This window comes from Eleginops maclovinus, chromosome 1 (genome assembly GCF_036324505.1).
Source record: "Eleginops maclovinus isolate JMC-PN-2008 ecotype Puerto Natales chromosome 1, JC_Emac_rtc_rv5, whole genome shotgun sequence".
In the NCBI taxonomy this organism is placed as follows: domain Eukaryota; kingdom Metazoa; phylum Chordata; class Actinopteri; order Perciformes; family Eleginopidae; genus Eleginops; species Eleginops maclovinus.
This window is the reverse complement of record NC_086349.1, coordinates 17,834,581-17,857,151: the sequence shown is the minus strand read 5'-3', so window position 1 is coordinate 17,857,151 and position 22,571 is coordinate 17,834,581. Positions and strand designations below refer to the sequence as shown.

General features: G+C 39.0%; 1 protein-coding gene across 3 annotated transcripts; it reads right to left on the bottom strand.

Moving 5' to 3' along the window:
- Positions 1 to 4,821: 4,821 nt before the first annotated feature.
- Positions 4,822 to 22,492, bottom strand: uckl1b (uridine-cytidine kinase 1-like 1b). 3 transcript variants are annotated; one of them, XM_063883425.1, is made up of 15 exons: positions 22,346 to 22,492; positions 15,334 to 15,527; positions 14,793 to 14,899; positions 13,413 to 13,583; positions 13,000 to 13,071; positions 11,790 to 11,979; positions 11,103 to 11,164; positions 8,887 to 8,906; positions 8,071 to 8,169; positions 7,877 to 7,970; positions 7,350 to 7,412; positions 7,073 to 7,195; positions 6,739 to 6,846; positions 6,487 to 6,643; positions 4,822 to 6,360 (listed from the first exon to the last, which is right to left on the bottom strand). In XM_063883425.1, the coding sequence occupies exons 1-15, from the start codon at positions 22,381 to 22,383 to the stop codon at positions 6,281 to 6,283; spliced, it is 1,578 nt and encodes a 525-aa protein (XP_063739495.1). In that variant the 5' UTR covers positions 22,384 to 22,492; the 3' UTR covers positions 4,822 to 6,280. The 3 variants fall into 3 exon arrangements, with proteins under 3 accessions (XP_063739495.1, XP_063739479.1, XP_063739486.1); XM_063883409.1 differs by lacking the exon at positions 22,346 to 22,492 and adding an exon at positions 19,540 to 19,911; XM_063883416.1 differs by lacking the exons at positions 8,887 to 8,906; positions 22,346 to 22,492 and adding exons at positions 10,019 to 10,035; positions 19,540 to 19,910.
- Positions 22,493 to 22,571: the final 79 nt, after the last annotated feature.

Here is a 22,571-nt window from a genome sequence, read left to right as displayed (position 1 = left end):
AATGTGGGCTTTGTGGCGGTAGAGAGACAAAAATAACAAAGATCGCAATACTTCATTGTCCTTTGAATATTGAGAGCGGTGTGACAGGGCGCACCTGCTGTCTCTTTAGACACTTTCATAAAGACCTTTGAGCTGAAACAATACCTGAAAACCAGTATGGGTCAATAAACAAATGGCGGACATTGTAGTACAGGTTAGTTTTGGCTCTTACACCAAAAGAACCTGTTGGTTTTAAAGGCAGCAAAAACATTTTAACCTTCTCCAAAAAATTATTAAGTGCGTTATTTCTATTCAAATCATTGTCAGAGATGCCAACGTGTATTGAGACGTTACATTTATTTTACTTGTCTATTTTCTTTCATCATTTACTGTATGATTTTTACATATTTAAATATTGGCCAAACATACTTCAGGAGTAACATAATACTGAAAAAGTAAAGCGCTTTATTATCTTATATGGAAACATTGCAGTGATAGATAGTTAGTGGAAAACAGAACTGGTTATACGTTATCGTACTAAATTAAAAGCAACTCTGAACTTCTTACATTTCATTTGTACTTCATTTTACACCTGTGAGTTTTGCGTTTAAGTTGTATGTCAATCTCAGTCAGAGGTCAAAATATAAAAAAGAACTTGCATTATATTCTCCTGAAAGGTTTTGCACATTAAAATCTAACAAGAAATACAAAGAAGAGTGTGCTTCCTAAAGTTGAATGCCGCTTTGTTCAATATCCTTTGTAAACTATATTCCCATCATTTTTGAATTCTAATAAACAGTTCATAAAGCAAAGACACTAAGTGAATGAAAAGTGAACAGAACAATCTAGAAGTCTTCTTTCAGAGAAAAAAAGGAAACTGTTCCGAGATGCTGCAAACATTACGGTGCATCAGACAGTATTATTTTTGGATCATTTTGAGAAAAAAACCAAACAGATATATAGCTTTTGACAATGATGTCCCTGAGGTTGTCCATATGCAGCAACAATTATTGTATTTAATCTAGTTTTATTCTATTTTATTTTAAAAAGGGTAATGCTTTATGCAAGATCATTTAGTAAATTTGAATAACACTTGCGTTACTAACTGGCAAAAAAACAAATAGAAAAAACTCAGATTTCTTTATATTTATTTAAGTTTAATCTATGCCAGGAAATTAACAAGTGAAAATATTTAAATGAGTTTCTCCGAATCCATTCAAATATAACTTTACTGTAGCTGTCCATGAAAATGCTTTTTGGATATTTTTTGTAGTGTCAAAATTGTTGGTAATAAAGCAGTAAAAGGAGTATCATACCCCGTAGTCTGTCTTTTCTATTCACTAATGTATGTATGAAAGTATGAAGATATTTAAAATGTAAGAACAAAAATACACTTTCTCATCCTGCACTTGGTAATTTATTTGGCATTCATCATTTAAGTGTCTGACAAATTGGGATTGTTAACAGGAGTATTTTTTGCAGATGCAAATAAGAACAACCAATAACTAATTACCTGCTTTATTCTAAAATAGGATCAAACAACAGTCTTAAATAAATATTAAATATATAATACAATTTGGGTACCTAAAATAAAATATAACTTTGTCTCAGTGTTTTCAAAAAACATCACATTTCAGATCTGTCCTCGTGTTGTTACGATGTGAAAGCAGCTTGTGAGGTGACCTTCAACAATTCTTTGTTCTATATTTTTTAGCAATTATGTAGCCATTCATGAAGACATTAAAGCAAATCCTTGAATGGTTGATTCAGGTGATTTAGCTTAGAAATGAAAATAAAAAAGAACCAAAGTAATGACAAGCAGCAACAGCCTGTGCTCTTGTTAGTGTGTACACTGCTCCCTCTACTGGTGGTATGCAGTGCAATGTTGGGGGAACTGTTGCTGCTGTACCTCAATATTTAACCTGGGGAAGTCAGTGTGAGGACAAGAGACCCTTTCAAAGGTCATTTAAATGTATTATGGCTTTTGGTATTAAGTGTAAGACACCGTTTTTTACTACATTGTGCATTAACTGATTTCATTCGATATATTAGGTAAAGGTTTATTTTAACAGTGAAGTCCAGCAATTGTAGGATATGGAATGGAACACAATTAACAAATTATAAATGAGGTTGTCTCTGATGTTTAGATTTTTGCTTATTTTATATCAAAATGCATATCATCACAGTCCTGGCAGATTTTCTTTTTTGGTGTTTCTCGTTCTAATCTGCTGGGGTGAGTTATCTCTTCATGGGCTGACGAACCTGAGATTGAGCCTGAAATCACCATTCTCAGGTAGGACAGTCCTTGAAGAACTACTCAAGAATTAAAGCGGGTTTTGGGCTGCAGGAGCCTCAGCGCACGGTATCCTGCAGGGGACAACTCCTTTGACTAAAACAAAATCAAAAAGCTGTGATTAAAAAGCTGTAATAAATGTACATCTGACATGATTCTGGTCTTCTGGGCATTTTATGCAAAAAGAAAAAAGAATGAACAAAACTCGACTTTGTAAAAAGAGAGATAGTATATTAACATAATAGATTTAGTCAATATTCGCTGTATAGTTGTAACTGATTAACTTAAATCTAACAACATTATCTCCTAAAATAAGCTTTATTATTTGATGTTTGCGACCAGAAAAGGATTTTGGCGGCAGAAACAATATTCACCCAATTAGGAAAAAAAAAAAACATGCAAAAATATGATTTCAAAAAAGATTAATTTAAGCAAAAACTGAACTAATTTTGTTAATTTTAGTTTCCACATTGTGTTGCAAAAACATTTATCACTATTATTTTGGAAGACGGACACAGGTGTAGTTTCCAGTCAAAAATGTAATCTAATTTCGAAATGTTACGTTAAATCTTACAAACTCTAGTTGCAACAATGCAAAGAACATGTATGGCTCATCTGCAACTGTCTCATTCAGAGAAGTCAGAGCACAATATAAGAGTTAACACCACATCTGGCTCTCTAATGTTAGCTAATGCACTGAAACCACTCAGTGAGCAATTAAACACTCGAACTCAGCCTAATGCACACACTGCATCTCATACTAAAAACATCTAAATCACCCTGGCCTGACTTTATGAGGATAGTACAGTCTCTTAGAAATCTAACTCTCATGATAAACTATGCAGATGGAGAGCACAGGAGGACACAAACACACTGATAAAAGCGAGAGTGAAAGGAGAGAAATGGAGAGACAATACTTTGCCCTTTTCAGCAGACTAATCCAAACTCTCCTCTCATGATTCAGAAATCCACCGTCTGAATTATTCATCCTCAACTATCTGCATTAAGCCACTGTGCTGTGTTGGCCTACTCACACCATCACCATCACACACTCTCTGCCAGATAGCACATTAACCAAGCAAACAGCAACCATAAATACAAAGTTATGTTTTATGTTTCCTCCCTTCCGTCTCACAACAAATCATCACAATAATGGAGGATTGTGGCAAGTTTGTGAAGTCTCCTTCTCGCTAAGAGCTTCCACTGCATACTTCTTACCCACATGGCAGACCCTCTGACTCCTCAGACCCAGTGAAGGCAGACAGGGAAACAATCTTCATCACTGTAAAGTCAAGAACAAAAGAAAGCGCACAGGAAGAGAGCAGATCAACCTGGAGACAAGCTATAGTGACGGGAGAATAAAAAAGAAGCAGATCGTTGAGTTGAAAAAAAGGTACTGCTGCCCTCACTAAGCTGTGACCTCATCGTGCTCCGTACTATGAATAAGGATGCAACTCACACAATTATATACACACACACACACACACACACACACACACACACACACACACACACACACACACACACACACACACACACACACACACACACACACACACACACACACACACACACACACACACACACACACACCACCTTCCTGTTTGTCAGTGTTGGTGGTAAACTTTCCACTGACATCTCCACTCAAAGGATCAAATATGATGTTTCATTTTGACATTAAGAAATAAAACACATATGTATTGAATTAAAATAGTATTTAAGAAATGTCTTCAAACAATGGCAGGTATAACTATTATGCTTGGGTGAAGACGGAATGAAAAATTGAGTGACGGAAAAATTAATAGCCACCAACAAATGTTTAAAAAGGCAAATTAGCAAATGTAATGAGTGTTTTTAAATATCATTTTATAATGTGTTTACTCTGCACTATATCTCTGGTTTTTGTATTTGTTGTGAAGCACTTTGAATTGCCTTGTGTTGAAAGGTGCTATAAATAAACTTGCCTTGCCTCACTGTAACTGAATATGGTATTTTCATCGAATGCTGCAGTACAATAAACAATAAAATCCTTTAATTGTTTGACGGCTGAATTTTTAATTCTCGATTAAACTAGAGCAGTACAAGAATAAAAATGTCGCTGCTAAGCTTCCTTATAATTTTAGCTCTTGCACGTCTTTTGAGTGTCATCCTCAGCCCCCCTTCCTCCCAAAAAAAAGCTGCCTCTTGTGGGTCAATATCTGTCTAATAGGCTGCTGGTTTGTAATTGTCCATCAGCCTCATCAAATGCGTGTCAATCATACTTTACCGTGTCGGCCGTCTTGACAGCTGTCAGAGTGATAATTATGGAGAGTGATTGAAGGTTCCTTTCCATGAGAAGAGGACAACCACAATATCCTTCCTGTTCATTTTCAAGTAAAAGTAATGCCTTTCTGTAGGTTTGATAAAAGGAAACAATATAAAGGTATATGCTTAGTGCTATGTGTGTTTCAATAACCCTGAACTGATGGTTTTAACTGACACACTAAAGACTTTTACTGGGGTGAGCTTTTTGAAAATATGACATACATCAAATAATACACGTTGAGCCATTTAAAAAGCTAGACTGCACTTTTATTGAACATATAAAAACATGCAGCAGCAGTACACACATAACAGCACGCAGTCAACGCTGAGACTGGGGGACAAATGGTAATGGTGAACCGACAGCCGTATCAGTGCTTGTAGCTGACGTGGCTGAAGTTGACTTTTCACAGCTAATGTTTGTGTTTTTTTCCCCTTAAGGTTGTACACTTATTTTTTCTCCAAAATGTAAAATGTAAAAATAAATAGCTTTAATACTTACTTATATATATGTCTATATGAAGATTGTTTTAAAACAAATGCATTAAATAATAAGTTATTGTGAACTTGTTGAAGATCCTATTAATGAAAACACATTATGATTTCCAAATGAATATTCAACGCTCTTCTTCTGATTTCTCATTGCATCAAATCAAATAACCAAATTAAGGAACATTATGGATTGCGTCAAAACCCTGGCAAACATTTAAAAAAGCTAAAGGGGCACCAACTTTGACAGACAAACCTCCTTCATTTCAATACTTATATTAAGTATCAGGCACTGGCACGGCTTTGTGAACGCCACACTTTTGGACATGTTGGTGTTCTGAGTTCATATATCTCAACAGCCCCCTTTATACGAACCAATTCCAGCTACTGCACCACATATAGAGGCATTAATCAGGAGTTATTGCACTGAAATAAACACTAAATCATTTTTTGTTGAATGCAGATGACCCATTTTCATTGCAGCTAAAAAGATACTTGACTTGCCTGCTGACTGGTCAGGTCTATACATAGAAAGTATGTAAATGAATGATATGCTGCATAAATATATGCCACGAGTGCATACTTCTGGCTGTAAAATGAAAAAGGCTTCTCTAACCTAGCTGGTTGGGTCAGCATCCACAAAGTGGAAAAATATGAACCACAGAGCTGAAAGAAAGACAACTACACCCACGCATTGTTTCGATCGAATGGTCTTCAGAAAGTGCCTATGGCGATGGAAGTTGAGCAACATAAGTTCATGTTCCGATTTTACTTTTGAGAAAGTTGTGAGGTATATGGTTTAAAATAACCTTAAAAGCTTGATGTCTTTTTTCTTTTACGGCACGAGCAAATTCACATTCAGTTGATATCTTTTCGAACCAACATGCCAGCAAATGTCATAGATGGCATTAATTTAAAAAGTACAATTAAATATTTGGACTAAATGTATGTATAAAAATATTTCATACTTCATAACTCAACTTTTCACAAGAGCATTTACATAAGATAAAATAATATACTTTATAACTGAAACAAGGTGACTGTACTTAGGCAATGGTTTGTTCTGTTTCAGTTGATCTGTCAGGGCACCTGGTTTGGTTTGGCCCTTGAAGGACGCACGTTAGAGCCCGACAGCAGCAAAGACTATGTCCTTATGTTGTCCTCTGAGGTGAACGGCTCTGAATCACCTAATAAGTTAGTACACTGCTAAAAATGTAATCAGTAACTGGGCTCATCCATCTCTTCGTCGCTCCAGTCAGGGGGTGCATCGGTTCCAAAGTATCGATCCCCAAAGTTTCCTACAACAGTAAAAGCACCAGCGTTGATTGAAACAGAAAAATGATTGACATCATGTATAAATAATGTGGTGAAAGACGGTAAATATAATGTGATAAACAGTGTTTCTTCATTTCAACATTACCCACCAATGCCGGGTATGATGTGGAAGAGATCGTTGACTTTCTTGTCAACAGCTGTGGTGATGATTTGGACCTGTGGGAATGCGTACGCCACTGAATGGACTCCCATCTCTGCCATTAGCAAAGACACAAGTAGGATCTTGTCCTCCTGAACGTCATGGTCCTGGGAATGCAAACACACACACGTGAATACAGAATACACGAGGGGATGCGATTCATTGCATGCAGCATAGATTGTGACCAATCAGGCGCACCCACCAGGAGGACTCGCACAGCCATCATTGCAGCAGCTCCAGTGGACACAGTGCAGTCCATCAGAATCACGTGGTCTTCACTGATGTCTTTTGGTAGCCGCAGGTAATGAAGCTGAAAATATTTAAAATTTAGAGACAGGATGTGGGGCCAAATTCAACCTGATCAGTACTATCCTGTAGCTACAAGTGCAAGAAACTCATTGTAATATATTGTTAAAGAATGTGTTCATGTTTGAATAAGCGTATGCATTTTTCTGAAAGTTTCCATATTGTAAAAAGGATTATAGGACAGTAATGGCAAAATAATATATCCCATAAATTGCATTTTTAAACTGTACCTCTGGTTCTCCTGTGTCCTGGTTGGTTTGGATGAGGATTTTGCCGATGCGGACATCTTTGCACACCGCCCTCAGAGCGGGCTCCATGGTCTCCCCGGCGCGCAGAATGGACACACCCGTGATCTAAAGAAAAACAAAAGTACAGTAAAATAATAATAATGATAATAATAATAATAATAATAATAATAATAATAATAATAATTCAAACAGAGGTTAATTGCATTAAAGCTCTTAATACATTTAAAAAGCTCACAGGAAGTAAATGGAGTTCACTCACCCTCTTCCCGTGGAACGCCCTGCCTTCATAATCTTCTCCCTGGGGGGTCTGCACTACATGGACCTGAGATAGTATTAGAATCATTTTGAGTACAACGCTGATCACAGGTCTAACGTGTTTTTTAGAAGTCAATCATTTCATTTTCAGATTTCAGTCGCTTGTAATGCAAACCTGTATGTTATGGTTTATGTATGGAAACTTTCACTTGTGGTGAATCAGAACGTTTCCATGCCGCAGCATTTTTGTCTGATTCTGTTTTTAGCAAATACAAGTATTATTTTTCCATTCATTTCCCGTTTGCATTTCTCTTTCACCAATTCAAGGCCACATATTGCACTGTATCTGACTCTGCTGCTTTGTCAGCTTCTTTCTACCCATTGGTTGTATCACCCTTTCTTTCTCCCGTCTCCATCTACACCCAGGTATCTAATGGTTCATAGTCAATAATGTCCTGCTTAATACAAAAGATTACAAAGCCTGCATGCAGCACCATGAAATAATTAACGGTATAAATAAGTGTTTTGCACCTGCGAGGGGAGGAAGGAGAGTGCTCGCTCAATCAACAGACGCATCAACCTCTTGGAATAGAAGATGAACTCATCACGGCTGGTTTCCTTGTTTCTAAATGTGGTGATAAACAAAAGAAAGGTACAGGATTTATAGTGATGGCAGGTTTCTTTTTTTTTTATGTAGTTGTTAATGTACGTCTCTTAGCTCATACCTGATGATGGTGTGCATGCCCTTAACCTGGGGTGTGCTGTCCAGAACACTGAGGGTCTGGGGGAGGGGCTGGGCCTGGTGTGCAGAAGCCAGTGCTGCCCTGTAACCACGGCAACAAATAGTAGAGCGAAGGTGGTGCGGGGTGAGAGCAGCGGAAAGAGGAACGATGGAAAGAAGCATGAAAACAATGCAAATAATTACAAGAGCAATTAAAACTCCCCTGCACGCATGTGTACAGTATGTGCAGGTTCACACACAAGCGTGCACACACAGGTACTGTATGCACATTCAGACAACAAACCAACCCACACCCACGTGTAAGTACATGCAGAAAAGAAAGTATATCACAAGTAACTTCTGAGGAGTAGTTAGAGCGAAGATATTGGTACTGTGTAACCACTTTATAGGATTGCTTGGGAAAATGCAGAAGCACAAAACTGCAAAGCTCACAGTGCCTGAGTATTTCAGCGGGAAATTACAACAGCAGAGACCCTGATAATGGAAAATACATTAAAACTGATCAGTTCTTTATTAACATAATATATATGGAAGGGAAATTTCACTGTGTAATAGAAATATATGCATGATGGATATTTCCCACATTAGGTCTCTACTATTGCAATAATTCCCCCGGACTCCACACATTAACGCTAGGTTTAAATATGTCGTTAGCGAAGTCTACCCTGGGCTCTCGAGGAACACACCGTTACAAGCACCCCGTGATGCAGTCATTTAGACACTGCAGTATCCACAAGGTCACTGAGGTAAACATTAGCCAGATGCAAAGAAAAGAGAAAATCATAGCAAATCTGCTCACATATCCCAGCGAAGTTTCCTCTACAGGGAGTTTTTTTTCGACGAAACACAACAATCACAACACAGGGGACATAAAGACAAAAAAAGGAAACAGAAAAGGAGGAAAAAAATGAGAAGAGACAACATAAGGTGGATGAAGACATGGAGGGATTATCACACAGTGAAAAGTGTGACAGCTGAAGCTTTAAATTGTCAGATGTATAGAGGTACTCTCCCATTTTAAGATGAACATTATCTCTACATCCTATATCAAGATGAAGTGAAAGGTTTGACAAACAGGACATGCTTTAAAAGCTGTTTACAGTTTCTGGGGCAAAAGACGTTTCTGATCAGATTTTGATAACGTGCCCCAATTGATGCGTGGGAGTTGCATGAGCTGTCGTGCGGCTGTCACTCTTTCACCGTGTAGATCAGTAGAGGTTGGTATTTCAGCTCACAGGCCCCGGCACATCCTGTGTCTAAAGACAGGCACCAAGCTCACTTCCTGTCTCTCTCTCTGTATCAGATACTGTGACCGACACTCAATGGAAAAACTCAGTGCTTTGTAGCCGGTTATTGGAAACTTTCTGTGTGGCTGAGGTATGTGATAGTCAACAATAGATGTAGCAAGAGCTTCCTCTCTCTCTCTCGCTCTCTCTTCTGTTTTAGTGTCTCTCTCTCTCCTATTCTTGCTACCGCTGAGAGGAGGGGTCAGTGACTTGACTCATTGGTGTATTTTTAGACACAGAAGGCAGGAAGAGGGTAAGCTGTCATTTCTCTAAAAAGGTAGAGAGAAGAAAAACCAACGTCTTGACATTAAATGCTGGCTGCACCACACCACATCCAAACTTTTGATTTAAGTTTGACTTTTAAATGTTGGCAGCGGTTTTAATAAAGTTATTATAGTTATTCAGGGTTGGTGTTGACTACACTATTTTGGCATAGACCCATGCTCTCGTGACTGATCTCTAATTAGTCGTATTTGCTGTACAGTTACGGCAGGGCCGCCTGGTGAGGTGCCATGGCAGCCAGCAGATCAGTGGAAGGTAGAGGTTGGTTTAGCTGGCCTCTTTACCTCTCTCTCCCCGTAAGAAGCGGGGGGAACGGGACAGATGGTGAGGAGAGAATGATAGACAGCATAAAGGCCACTCTACCTGACGCTGAGCTCGCGCTGAGAGCCATGGGGGGAATTCGGGAAGTGGGGGGGAGGGTGAGAAAGCAGTCCATCAGCATGTGTGTTAATGTGTGTGTATGGTGGGGAGAAACAGAGAAAACTAACATAGTGATCCCCCCACAAGCTAAAATGGGCCTTTGGTGAAAGTTAGTGCAGGTTGTAAAACAAATCCAAAAGTCAAACGGTTCAGTGTGAAAGGGATTACTCTGAAGAATGAACCGTAGAGATTTCTATCACGGCCTTTCAACCGATATTACCTCTTAATACTATTTTAATTGACCTGAACACCTTTTACACTTATTTTAAGTGAAGTGTTGAAGTTAGTTTGATATGGATGAATATCAGCTCAAGGTTAATAATGTTAAAGTAAATGGTAAATGTTAAAATGCACATCTATTTATTGTTTTTGTTTGTCAGCTTCATTACAGCAGGTCAATCAGTAATGTAACTATGATCTGAATTAATATTTAAAAGGCTATAATTACATTTATAACAGATTGACCTGAAGGACATCTAAGCTGAAGATGGAGAAGCAGAACAACTCCAGAAAATCCTGATCTAGAAAATGTAAGTAAAATAACACAAAATGTCCAGAAATTAACTTTCAATGTTTTGGTTTCAGGTTCAGTTTTTTCTTTTCCCATTAAGGCTGTAACTCAGAAATGATAAAGTTATAATTTGCTTATTTTAGACACAAATAAGTTAAACATCGTGACTGGAGACTTAAAAGTAAACAGTAAATCCAGAAACAGACAAAATAGCTGCTATCATAATACTTGGCTCATAATACTATCTATGTTCATACTTACTAAACCAATAATCGCGCACATTTATCCTGCCCTTAAATCTGTTTGGTGTGGTTCATGCTCTATCCACCAGAGGGAGTGATGGAGCTTTACAGACAAAAAATAGTTAATGGATGGTTGTGGCTACACCCTTTCTGAGAGTGGAGCAACCCAACAGAAAACAAATATCAGGGAGGATAAATGAATGCTATACTAACATGTACTAATTCTAAAATCTGACACAACATTTATTTGGTCTGCTAGTGTGTCCTCTCTTACCTCCTCCAGCTGACTGTGGACATGCTGCACAATCAAATCGATGGCCACCATGTTGCCACCGCCTGACGGGACGACCAAAACAAAAGCAAAGTAGCATGATGTTAACTTGGAGCCATGGGCCTTCAAAAATATAAATGAACTTTTTAATTTTAAAAGCAGTGAAATGCAATTTTGATCAAATTCAAAAGACAACTTTTTTTCCCCCTTAAAGGTCATTGTAATAGTAACCTGAGCTTAACTAGAGCACAGACTTTCACTCTTTTCCCCAAGGTGCAAATGGATATTGAGCAACCAGTATTGCCATTACATTTGACTGTGATTAGATGTTTTTGTTGAAATGAATTGTAATATACTTGTACTGTATAGACCTGTACTTTTAATTGTTTGTGATAGAGACTGTGCAGTGTTGTTGGTGTTTGTTGATGGTGTTTGTTGATGGTTTTGTGTGAACCTGCCCAAGGACTGTGAATTAATTAGAAAATCCTTCTCCTTTTGAGATAAATGTATTTTTATGCATGGTCCTTGTTCAATAAAGACATAATATACTAAAATATACCTGTACACGTGTGTGTGTGTGTGTGAGTGTGTGTGTGTGTGTGTGTGTGTGTGTGTGTGTGTGTGTGTGTGTGTGTGTGTGTGTGTGTGAGTGTGTGTGTGTGTGTGTGTTTATTTGGAGAATGCACGCACCCCGTGGCACCACAATATCAGCCAGCCGCATGGTGGGTTCAATGTACTGCTCAAACGCTGGCTTCACAAACTTGTTGTACTGTTTGATGACGCCCTCGATGTCTCGGCCTCGATCGGTGATGTCTCTCCTCAACCGACGCACCAGCCGGATGTCAGAGTCTGTGTCCACAAAGATCTTCATGTCCAGCAACTGACAGGAGAACATGAAACAGAGAGGAAATGTTCATCTAAATATAAGACTTTATATCTATATAAAGAAATATACTTTTGTGAATGACTGAAAGCTTATTTTCTTGTTCATGACAAACTCTTAAAACTTTGTTTTATAAATATATTAACGCAACAATGTATGATAATTTGGCTGTAAAAACACTTTGTTCTTTTTAAAATAATGTATCACATTGGAGCTGCAAGTGTGCAGGGACTATTATTCAATCCCCTGTAATTTATTCAGCTTTAGTTTTGTATCACATTGGAGCTGCAAGTGTGCAGGGACTATTATTCAATCCCCTGTAATTTATTCAGCTTTAGTTTTGTATCACCTTTCCGCAGTTGTGTTTCCCTTATGTCTAAAAGCAAGAAAAAGGGGCCAGTGTTTTTAGTCTTTTAAAACAGCAGTCAGATTCACATTCATAAATACAGCATGTTATTGAACAGATTGGCATTTAGTTTTTAACAAATACTTATAACCATTTATATTATTCTAATGCTTAAATCGCTGATGTCAATAGACAGCTTTTTAACAGCAGTTTAAAAACAGTAACTGTCAATCAAATAATATCAAAAATAAATCAATTTGGAAGTAACATAAGGATAAAAGCTTATTAAATAAATTCCATTTCACAGCTGTAAAAGGAACTTGTCAGTGCTCTCTGGTGGACAAAGTGTGTCGCTTCAAAAACATCTTTGGCATACCTTCTGCACTTAACAGCCAATGAATATCCAGATATCAGTAAGACAAGCCACAACCCAGTGTGTTGAATGTCTTTATACAGTATATACAAGTTGTGGATTTGTGATTGAATAAAGTTGATGAACCTGTTTTTAAATACACATCATCGGCTGGGTTATGTGAACAGCAGTAAAAAGTTACCTCCCATATTATTCCTAGTAAAAACACATTTGACAGAAGCTCACATCAATATGAATCTGAAACCAGTTTGTTCCAATGACTAGCTGAATAAGTTAGAGGACATTAACCTGGCCCTACCTGCAAGAGCTTTTTATCGGCGAAGGCCATGATTCCTTCAAAGATGATAACACTGGCTCCATACACCGTTTTCTGTGGAGGACACACAAGCAGGTATTATTACAGTTAAACAGACATACACAGTATATGTCTCACTATGTTGCAACAATCGTAATAACCAATCACTTTGACAGATGCAGCTGATGGGAGAATGTCTTAGTGTAGTTGGACATGAAAGTATTAAAACAAGAATCATAATAATGGCTTGGCAGTGACCATCTGGAGCAGCAGATTTGAAATGTAACTCATGAGGGAGATTAAAAACCTCTTTGGTAATCGAGAAACTGAGATTATATGCAGTTACGGCCAGCAAGCTTATTCATTAACTTACAAAGTGCATCGCCATGTGTTTCGACGAGTGCATTCAGCCTTACCCACTCCTTCTGTCTGCCGTGAGTTGTGAAGTCGTATACGGGGATTTTCACACTCTTGCCCTGCTTGAGTTTGCGCAGGGTGTGGGTCAGCAGATCAAAGTCAAAGGCATCAGGGTGGTCAAAGTTATAGTCGTTACTGGCAGCCATAGTCTGCTGTTCTGGGGACAGGACCTGAGGAGTACAACAATGAGGAAATGAGTTTGCAAAGATGCTTTCAAACCGTTTTCATGCTCAAATAATGTCCTGTCTCTCAGTTTCTGGATTTTTCTAAGCAGAAATTAACATTTGCATATCAAACATATAATAGGAAAAGATGAATAAAACCATTTGACGATATGTTTCTTATAAAAAAGCACCGTTGCTCAAATAGTGGTTTGCCATATAATATACACCGGCAAATGCACAAACACTTAGACACAGATTACTGTTCGAGAGCTGTTGGAAGTTGTAGGACCTAAATTTAGGAAAACATCATGCGACACAGTGACGTCTGTACCAGGTGGTGTGTGTGTCTGTGTGTGTGTGTGGGTGTGTGTGTCTGTGTAAGCGCCCTAGGGTAGTCTATCATTAAAACCACAACATGGTATTTGGCAGTTTCAGAACAGCAACACCCCCTTTTCAAGTGAACTAAATACTCTCTAAAAATCATAAACCGGGTGGGGGGGGGTGTGAACCAACACGAAGAAAATGTAACAGGAGATTAGGAAATATTTTTTGGGACAGTAATTTATTCGAGGCAAAATGTTTGGGATGGCGATCTCTGGGAATACTGTTGTCAAACTGGCCCCCTGCTGAGGACTAAGGTATCATTAGCTGAGGGTAAATCTCTCCTACTCCGCACAGCTTGTCAGATGTTGACAGGATTACATAACCGGATACTGGAGGAGGAATAAAGTGGCAAGAAAAATGGCTCTTGCTTGCTTGCCCCCCACAAACCTCTCTCTCCCCATTTACCCATCACTGTGCTTTTCTTTTGAGTCATCTGCCCTCTTATATTTAGTCCTTTCTGTCTCTTTTTCTCTCCATATCCTACTGTCCCCTCTGGGATCCAAAGGCAGGTGTATTCTCTGTTTCACTCTGTGTTCTGCACTTAGTCTCACTCTCTCCCTTCCTTCAGGGCACAGGGTAGTAAGCAGCCATATAAACCATAAATTAAACGTAATTTTAAAAAAAGTGGTTCTCTCAGTCCTCAAGGTTTTTATCTCTAGAACCTGACAGCACTTGGATTGATGTCAAGATTTGACAAGAGAAAATCATCTCAAAATCCAGGCAAGCTATAGTCTAAGTAATAAACACTCTGTGCATTAACCTGACAAAACCACACTCCTTAGCAAGTGTGTGGCATTCAAATGGACACACAACATAAAGCTTAAAACCCACCTTGTAGAAAGAGTCCATTGAAAGTAAGACAACCCATGGCACATCTAGAGCTTCAATTATTTTCCTAGCTACGGTTGTCTTTCCTGAAGCGCTGCCACCACACAAACCTGTGCCAAAACAAGAGATAATATTTTCATACAATTGTAATTGCAATGTACAAAGAAATACCTTTGCTTGGTTGGGACACAACATACTAGTGGCAGCTTGACAGGGCACATTAGGTATATTTTGAAGTGGCTTCAGGCTATTACTTGAATGTAGTGAGACAGGCCAAAACACATACCAGGGATCTTACCAAGGTGAAACAGTAAGGGACTCCACTCTAAGCAGTAAGACCACTTAGACTAAGCACATGACCTAGTCTAAGGTTCCTTCAGTTTTTATACCTCTCTAGTAAAAACATGTTATTGCATTATGTATTAACATGCATTTTCATGAATGACAATGCAACTTTAAGGGAGAAAGTACCGTACTCAAGGACATGCAAGATAAGAAAGCATTATCGCTGTTACATTGTGGCGTGCGACTCTTTGTGTCTTACCAATGACAAAGGCCTCCTTGGACTGTGCTCCGTGCTCGTTGTACCATGGTGGGCGGCCGGCGGTGTAGATGGTTCTTTTGGAGGTGCGCAGGAGAGGAGGCTCAGACTTGCACTGGCTGGTGGTCCGTTTCCTGGGTGAAAGGCCTGTGGTTATCGTGGGAAGAAGCCGATCCAGTGATCCCTCACCACCTCCACTGTAAAGCAACAAAAAACAAAGTATACAATTACTTTTTTTGTCCTCTTGTTTTTTAATTAATCGAACTGAAGACATTAATGATTGAGCAGACAACTGTATAGCTCTTAAAAATGATCAATTCCATACTTTTTTTTTAACTGGACGAGAACTAAATCCCCAAAATATCAAAACTTACATTTTATCAAATGCTATATAAGGGATTTTGGTAACATTAGAATGGGGCTTGTCATTTAACTTAGTAAACCACACAGAGAATGACAGCACAACCGCTGCTGATCAGTATCCCATTGGACAGTGGTGAAAGATGGTGTTAAATAGCCAATAAGGCGTGGCAAGAACAACATAGCTCGGATGATGAAAATGTAATTGACAGGATAATTAATCCTTTAATAAAAGTGATCAAATACAGACAGTCTGTCAGTGCTTGTTTGCAACTGTGGGAGAGAAATGCAAAAGGACAGGTCCTGTCGTGGGTTAATGTTCTAACAGGTGAGCTTCGTCCAATAATACACTTCAACTGCTGCAAGCACCAAAGTACACAAAAGGTTAACTGGGCTGAAGAACATGACTACTGTCCTCCAGTATTTGCGACCTGTGTAACAAGTAACTAGGACCATTGTAATGCCGTGTTTTGATAGATAACAAAAAAATAAAAGGGCCTCATAAACAAATGAAAGGAAGCAGATTCAAAACAGGTATGAGCCTCCTATGGGAGCCAGGTACAGTGACTTTGCCTGTTTGACTATTCAACAACTTAACAGGTTGGGCTTCATATCTTCTGCGAACACAATTCCAATACATTTCCACGATGGAAAATATGTGTACCTTGTATTGCTTATATCATTGATCATTTTTCTATTATCTCTACACCAATAAACGGCTCTTGCACATTCTTGTAACAGTGTCTGGCAACACATTAACTTAACTCGTTCCACCTAGAGAACCATAGTTTTATTGTGTGACATAACAAGAGAGTGAAAACCCTGCATTATAGACTCAAACATATTTTATTGTCATTCTGCAGATCAGGGTTTCACAACAACAATGGAGTTGTAGCTCCAAGTCCATTCATGCTGCACAAGAGAAACAAAACAATTAAAACAACCAGAAAGAACAACATTAACGGCAGAGCATTCCTGTGGTGCTGAAGAACACCCAGCTATTGGTTGAGACTAATTCAATTTCAGGGCAGAGAACAAGAATACCAAGAACTTATCTATTGCTGACAAACCCATCGAGAACTTCTTGCAAAAAGTTTAGTTTGACAAAGTCTGTGGACTCTGTGGCGTACACAACAAATATTTGGACATCAACAGTGTTGGAATATCTTTTATAACACTGATGTCATAAATAGTAATAGCAGAAAGGATTTGTGGTGATCAAGCTATGTAAATAAAAACATACTCAAAGACAACTTTGAGAAACTTTATGAATCAACCTACCAGAACAGCAAAGCAAGGCTGGCCAGCCACGCTGCCTCTGGCCCTTACCATGCTTTGAACAGTGAAGCACTTTAATGTCCCCATCAATCCTGAGATACTGTACATACTTCTTTGAAATAATGTCTTCAGTGATTGTAATACTATGTCAAATGTCTGTTTCCTTGTTTCTTATCTTAAGCATGTGTCCTTGTTGATATTGCAAATGAAGCTGCTAGGATTCAAGAAACATTTCAGACTTGATTAGACAACTTTATAGCTGACTTGTAGCATTGATTTGTTTGCAACTCATAAATGTATTTATCATTACAATACGCAGTATTTATTCCACTACAAAAAAAATGTACATTCTGTTTTTGCTTATTTAATCCTATTTTCAATGTATATAAACTTCTGCATTTATTTGCACATTTGTCTTTCAACCTTTAGCTTATTGTGTTTTATACGACATGTATATACAGCGGGTAAAATAAGTATTGAACACGTCACCAATCTTCTCAGTAAATATATTTCTAAAGGTGCTATTGACATGAAGTTTTCATCGGATGTCGGCAACAACCCATGCAATCCACACATGCAAAGAAATCAAACCATCGATGTCCATACATTAAGTTATGTGTATTAAAATGGAATGACACAGGGAAAAAGTATTGAATTGAATTTATTTAATACTTCGTACAAAAGTCTTTGTTGGTAAAGACAGCTTCAAGACGCCTCCTGTAAGGAGATATTAGTCGCATGCATTGCTCAGGTGTGATTTTGGCCCATTCTTCCACACAAACTGTCTTCAAGTCTTGAAGGTTCCGTGGGCCTCTTCTATGAACTCTGATCTTTAGTTGTTTCCATAAATGTTCTATTGGATTTAAGTCAGGTGATTGGCTGGGCCATTCTAGCAGCTTTATTTTCTTTCTCTGAAACCAATTGAGAGTTTCCTTGGCTGTGTGTGTGGGATCATTGTCTTGCTGAAATGTCCACGCTCGTTTCATCTTCATCATCCTGGTAGATGGCAGCAGATTTTTATCAAGAATGTATCTGTACATTTTTCCATTCATCCTTCCTTCAATTATATGAAGTTTGCCAGTATCGTATGCTTAAAAACAGCCCCACACCCTGATGTTCCCACCTCAAAACTTCACTGTCGGTATGGTGTTTCTGGGTTGATGTACAGTGCCATTTGACCTCCAAACATGTTGTGTATTATGGCATCCAAAGAGTTCAATTTTGGACTCATCTGACCAGACTATATTTTCCCAGTATTTCACAGGCTTGTCTAAATGTTGTGCAGCAAACTTTCAACGAGCTTCAACATGCTTTTTCTTCAACAATGGAGTCTTGCGTGGTGAGCGTGCATACAGGCCATGGCGGTTGAGTGCATTACTTATTGTTTTCTTTGAAACAATTGTACCTGCTAATTCCAGGTATTTCTGAAGGTCTCCACAAGTGGTCCTAGGCTCTTGGATAACTCTTCCAATAATTCTTTTCACTCCTCTGTCAGAAATCTTACGAGGAGCACCTGGGCGTGGCTGGTTTACGGTGAAATTATGTTGTTTCCACTTCCGGATTATGGTCCCAACAGTGCTCACTGGAGCATTCAGGAGTTTGAAAGCCAACAAGAGAAAGCAAAGCTCACCAGGGTCAGGGTCACCTGATCTTGGATGGAGCCAGGGAGTGAGCTGCAGTATTTATCATGTAGGACTGGGAGAACACATAGATCATTAAGCACAGCACACTCCTCCTGGGTTATCAGTTAAAGCCAAACCAAGGTGCAATAAACAATTAGGTGACTGTGCTGAATCATTCCTTTGAGTAGGAAGTACAATGAAATAACTCAATGCTTAGTCAAACGCTTCTTTGTGTAGGAAAAAAAGTGTAAAGAGATCTGATTGCAGGGTAGAGACCATCTATTAGCAGTACCAGTAGCAGCAAATAACTCAGAAGGACTTGGCTTACCCTGCATGTTGTTTAGTTTTCCCTGCTTGGAAATCCCAAGACTCTTTGCTTTAAAGAGGCTGTTTACAAAAGATCACTTAAAGGTAGGACATTTATTTCATAAAACCCCAATATTAAAATATAGGGAGCATTACGTTGCCTTACAATTGAGTCAGATACTTATAATACCATGACACATTTTTAAATTAAGTAAATCTAAACTCTATTCTACTGTTTGCATCCGACTTAACACCTAAAACAAAACTTAACTCTTCATTTCATTACAATTCGTATTGACTCACTCATTTGTGTAGAGAACCGTGTAAATCAATCTTTTTTCTTTTTTTTTTAATCACAATTTTCCACACAAATGTAGAGTATCCGGATAAAAACATTAAAAAAGTCACTCTCATGGAGTTTGTGTTGTTACATGACAGATGCCAGAATTCCCAAAGCATGTCAACAAAAACCTTAGGGCTGTTTCAAAGAGAGCTGCAGTCTGTCCTTTTTATGCACCTTTTAAACAGAGAAGCTCTCACAGAGTGGAACAGCAAAAATACTCAATTGGTAAGAACACCTGAAATTACCAGAGCGCACAAAAAAACTGTATATGAAGTATATAAATAAATAAAATGCACTTACCTGCCATCAGATCTTAGAGTCCAACAGCCAGATATTCTAGCTCCTGAGTAGGATGGTAGAGAGTTCATAACGGGAGAAAAATATTTGGGAGGCTCCCACTGTGTGTATCACGCAGTCTGTGTTTTAATCCAATATTACTGCCAACACGTTTACTCAGTATATATACACCCTCACAATGGAGCATTTAACAGCACTGCCCTCTGGTGCAACACATCCTGAGAGACAGGGGTAGAGGTTGGGCAATATGAGGGGAATTAGATCAAATGAGAAACGAAACTTATAACATCTGTTTAGCTTTCTGTTTCTTCAATGCAGTGGAGCAATAGAGGGAGAGACAAGGCACTGCTGCTTGGTAAAGACAGCGACCTCAATGTGAAACTATGGCACAGTTTTCCCTCCTCTTTCACTCGCGCTTCACTCCTCCCCTCAGTCGTCCGGCCAACAAATGTAAGAGGATAACCTACCCTACAGATTATGTTCATTAGGGGGTATTAATAGCGCCAGGTTAGAGCCAGACCTTCCCACTTCTGGTACACACACACACACACACACACACACACACACACACACACACACACACACACACACACACACACACACACACACACACACACTCTGTTTTTGACAGTCAGTGTTGTAATATCTGTCGAGCAGTCGAGGAGGGACCAGGAAAGAGCAATAAACACATCAATAACAAACTGAACAACGAATATGCTTTAGGCTGGGCTGAGGTGAGAACAAGTTGACAGAAGGGAAGGGCAGAGAGGGAGGCAATGTGCGTTTTGCCCTGCAGGGAGTTGCCATGTCTCTATGAGCCTTACATCAGCCTGACTCTGGAGACGTCAGCACAACATAGCGCGCGCACCCGCCCCCCCCCCCCACACACACACACACACACACACACACACACACACACACACACAGAGTGTAGGCCCCTCCCTAACTTTACTCACACAGTGAAGGCTGGGGAATAAACAGCATGATGAAACCCTACACTACTGATCGGCTGACAGAGGAACAACCCTAGGCAATGCACACACACAAAACACATAAACTCACACATGCACACACTCACACTCCTCCCTGGCCACAACTTGCACAGAAAAATCGTTATTCTCAGAGATCAGACGAGACAGAGTAATTGTTTCCCAGTGCAGCAAAAACAAACTGAAGAACTGAGCAGGCCACAGCTCAAGAACCACATCGCTTAGAGACGCTACTAAACAAGATTCAAACCAACATTTAAAGCTTTTCAAACATTTGGAGCATGGACTTGACAAGACCTCATTTTGGTTAACTTCCTTGTTAAAACCACAGGGGAGACTAACGTTACTTCAGTGTCTTTTCTGTTTCTCTTTGCACTGCACCTTTAAGACTGTCGCTGTTGCTTTAAACTGCAGTCAGGGGACAGCTGCAGAGCAAGAAAGCCATCTCGAAACAAGAAGCCTGAACTGGTTGCTATGCCAAACATTCAGCTGTCTCGCTTTGGCAACAGAGACACTCTGAAGGGTCACAGGCCCTTGCTAAAGAGACATTTACTTATTTTGTAAGTACAGCGAAAGAAATGCTGGACTTCTGGTTATATGCACCCTAGAATGTTAATCACATATATTTGTGTCTCAGGAATAATTTTATCATTTATGAAAGTGAAGGTCTTAAATGGAAAAAGGAAAGACAAGTCGCAGGGGCCATAAAAGGTACAAGATATCCTTTAACAGGACCCAAAGTCCAAATGCCTATTCTTATCTTATTTGGACACTAGGACAGAGTTATGCAAGTAGATATTAGGGGTGGACAAAATAACTAACCATAATGGTGCTAAATTGAGTATTTGCAAAGATGTGTAGCTTTTGTTTTCAGGCATGGATTAAAATGTTACTTGTTGTTTTATATTATATTTATCAGTCATTTGTGCTTACATATTTATGCCAATTTCACGTTGTCAAAATATACTTCACAGCTAGTGCGCTGACTCCAGTAAGGCTTTGCCACGTTAAACATTATGCTTTTTGATCAGGTTTAGTGAGTGTAAACAGGAAGTACCACTCAGTGGATACAACAATGCAGCAACACCCTCTTGTGGCTCAGTAGTGTACAGAGTTGAGAGCTTTTTTATTTTGGCTGTGGGTGGTTACAGAGAGCTGACTAACTGGGTCAATATCCCAGTATGACGTATTGTATATTCAGCTACAGTATTAGTCACATAAATCAAACGTGGCCTCTATCTGTAGCCTCGTTTCCCCTACAAGGAAGACATTTGTTTTTCAGAAAATAGCCTTTCAGTCATGCTGCAGTGCCAGAAGAAAATGGCCATGCTTCTTCCTAAGAAAAATGCATGTTATTGCTAAATCCAGGCTTTTGATGTATGTATGTATGTATAGCTACACCTGTCACACTAGCATGTTTGAAGTCATGTTAAATATTCTCGTGTTTTCCTGGTTTGAGAAGATGACTGTGAAGATATGGAAGGAGGGGCACCTCGTGTAACATATGAGAACTATGATAACCAAGAGTAGGAGTGGAAAATACGAAGGACTTGAAGTATACTGCGTTGATATGACATACGTAATAAACTAACTGTTATACTGTAACTTCCCCCCTACCATGACAGCGACAAGTTAACTACGTTTATGGTAATGTTACAGTGACAGGTCTATTGAAGGCACACAGTGTGACATGTCGTGTTTCCGTAAAAATGTTTAGACAAACCAACTGCCTGAATTTGATTGTACAAAAGTATGGCGGAAAAGCCGTGTTATGAGAAGTCAATGGTCTTATAAAACACTCTTAATTGTAACAGTTTTACCTGTTCGACACAGAAGAAGTTCTCTCTTCGTTCTCCATCTTTGAGAGCCTTTCTTCCCAGCTAACGGCAGATATTGCTACTGTTGACAATCAGGTGTAGAGGGCAGAGTTGGCGTCGAGGCATCATGGGTTGTGTAGGAATATTGTATGTCACCATTGCAAGGCAACGTCAGCATTTTCCAGCGTATGGACTTCAAGCCCCAGAATGCATCGGTTCTGTTTTTTCT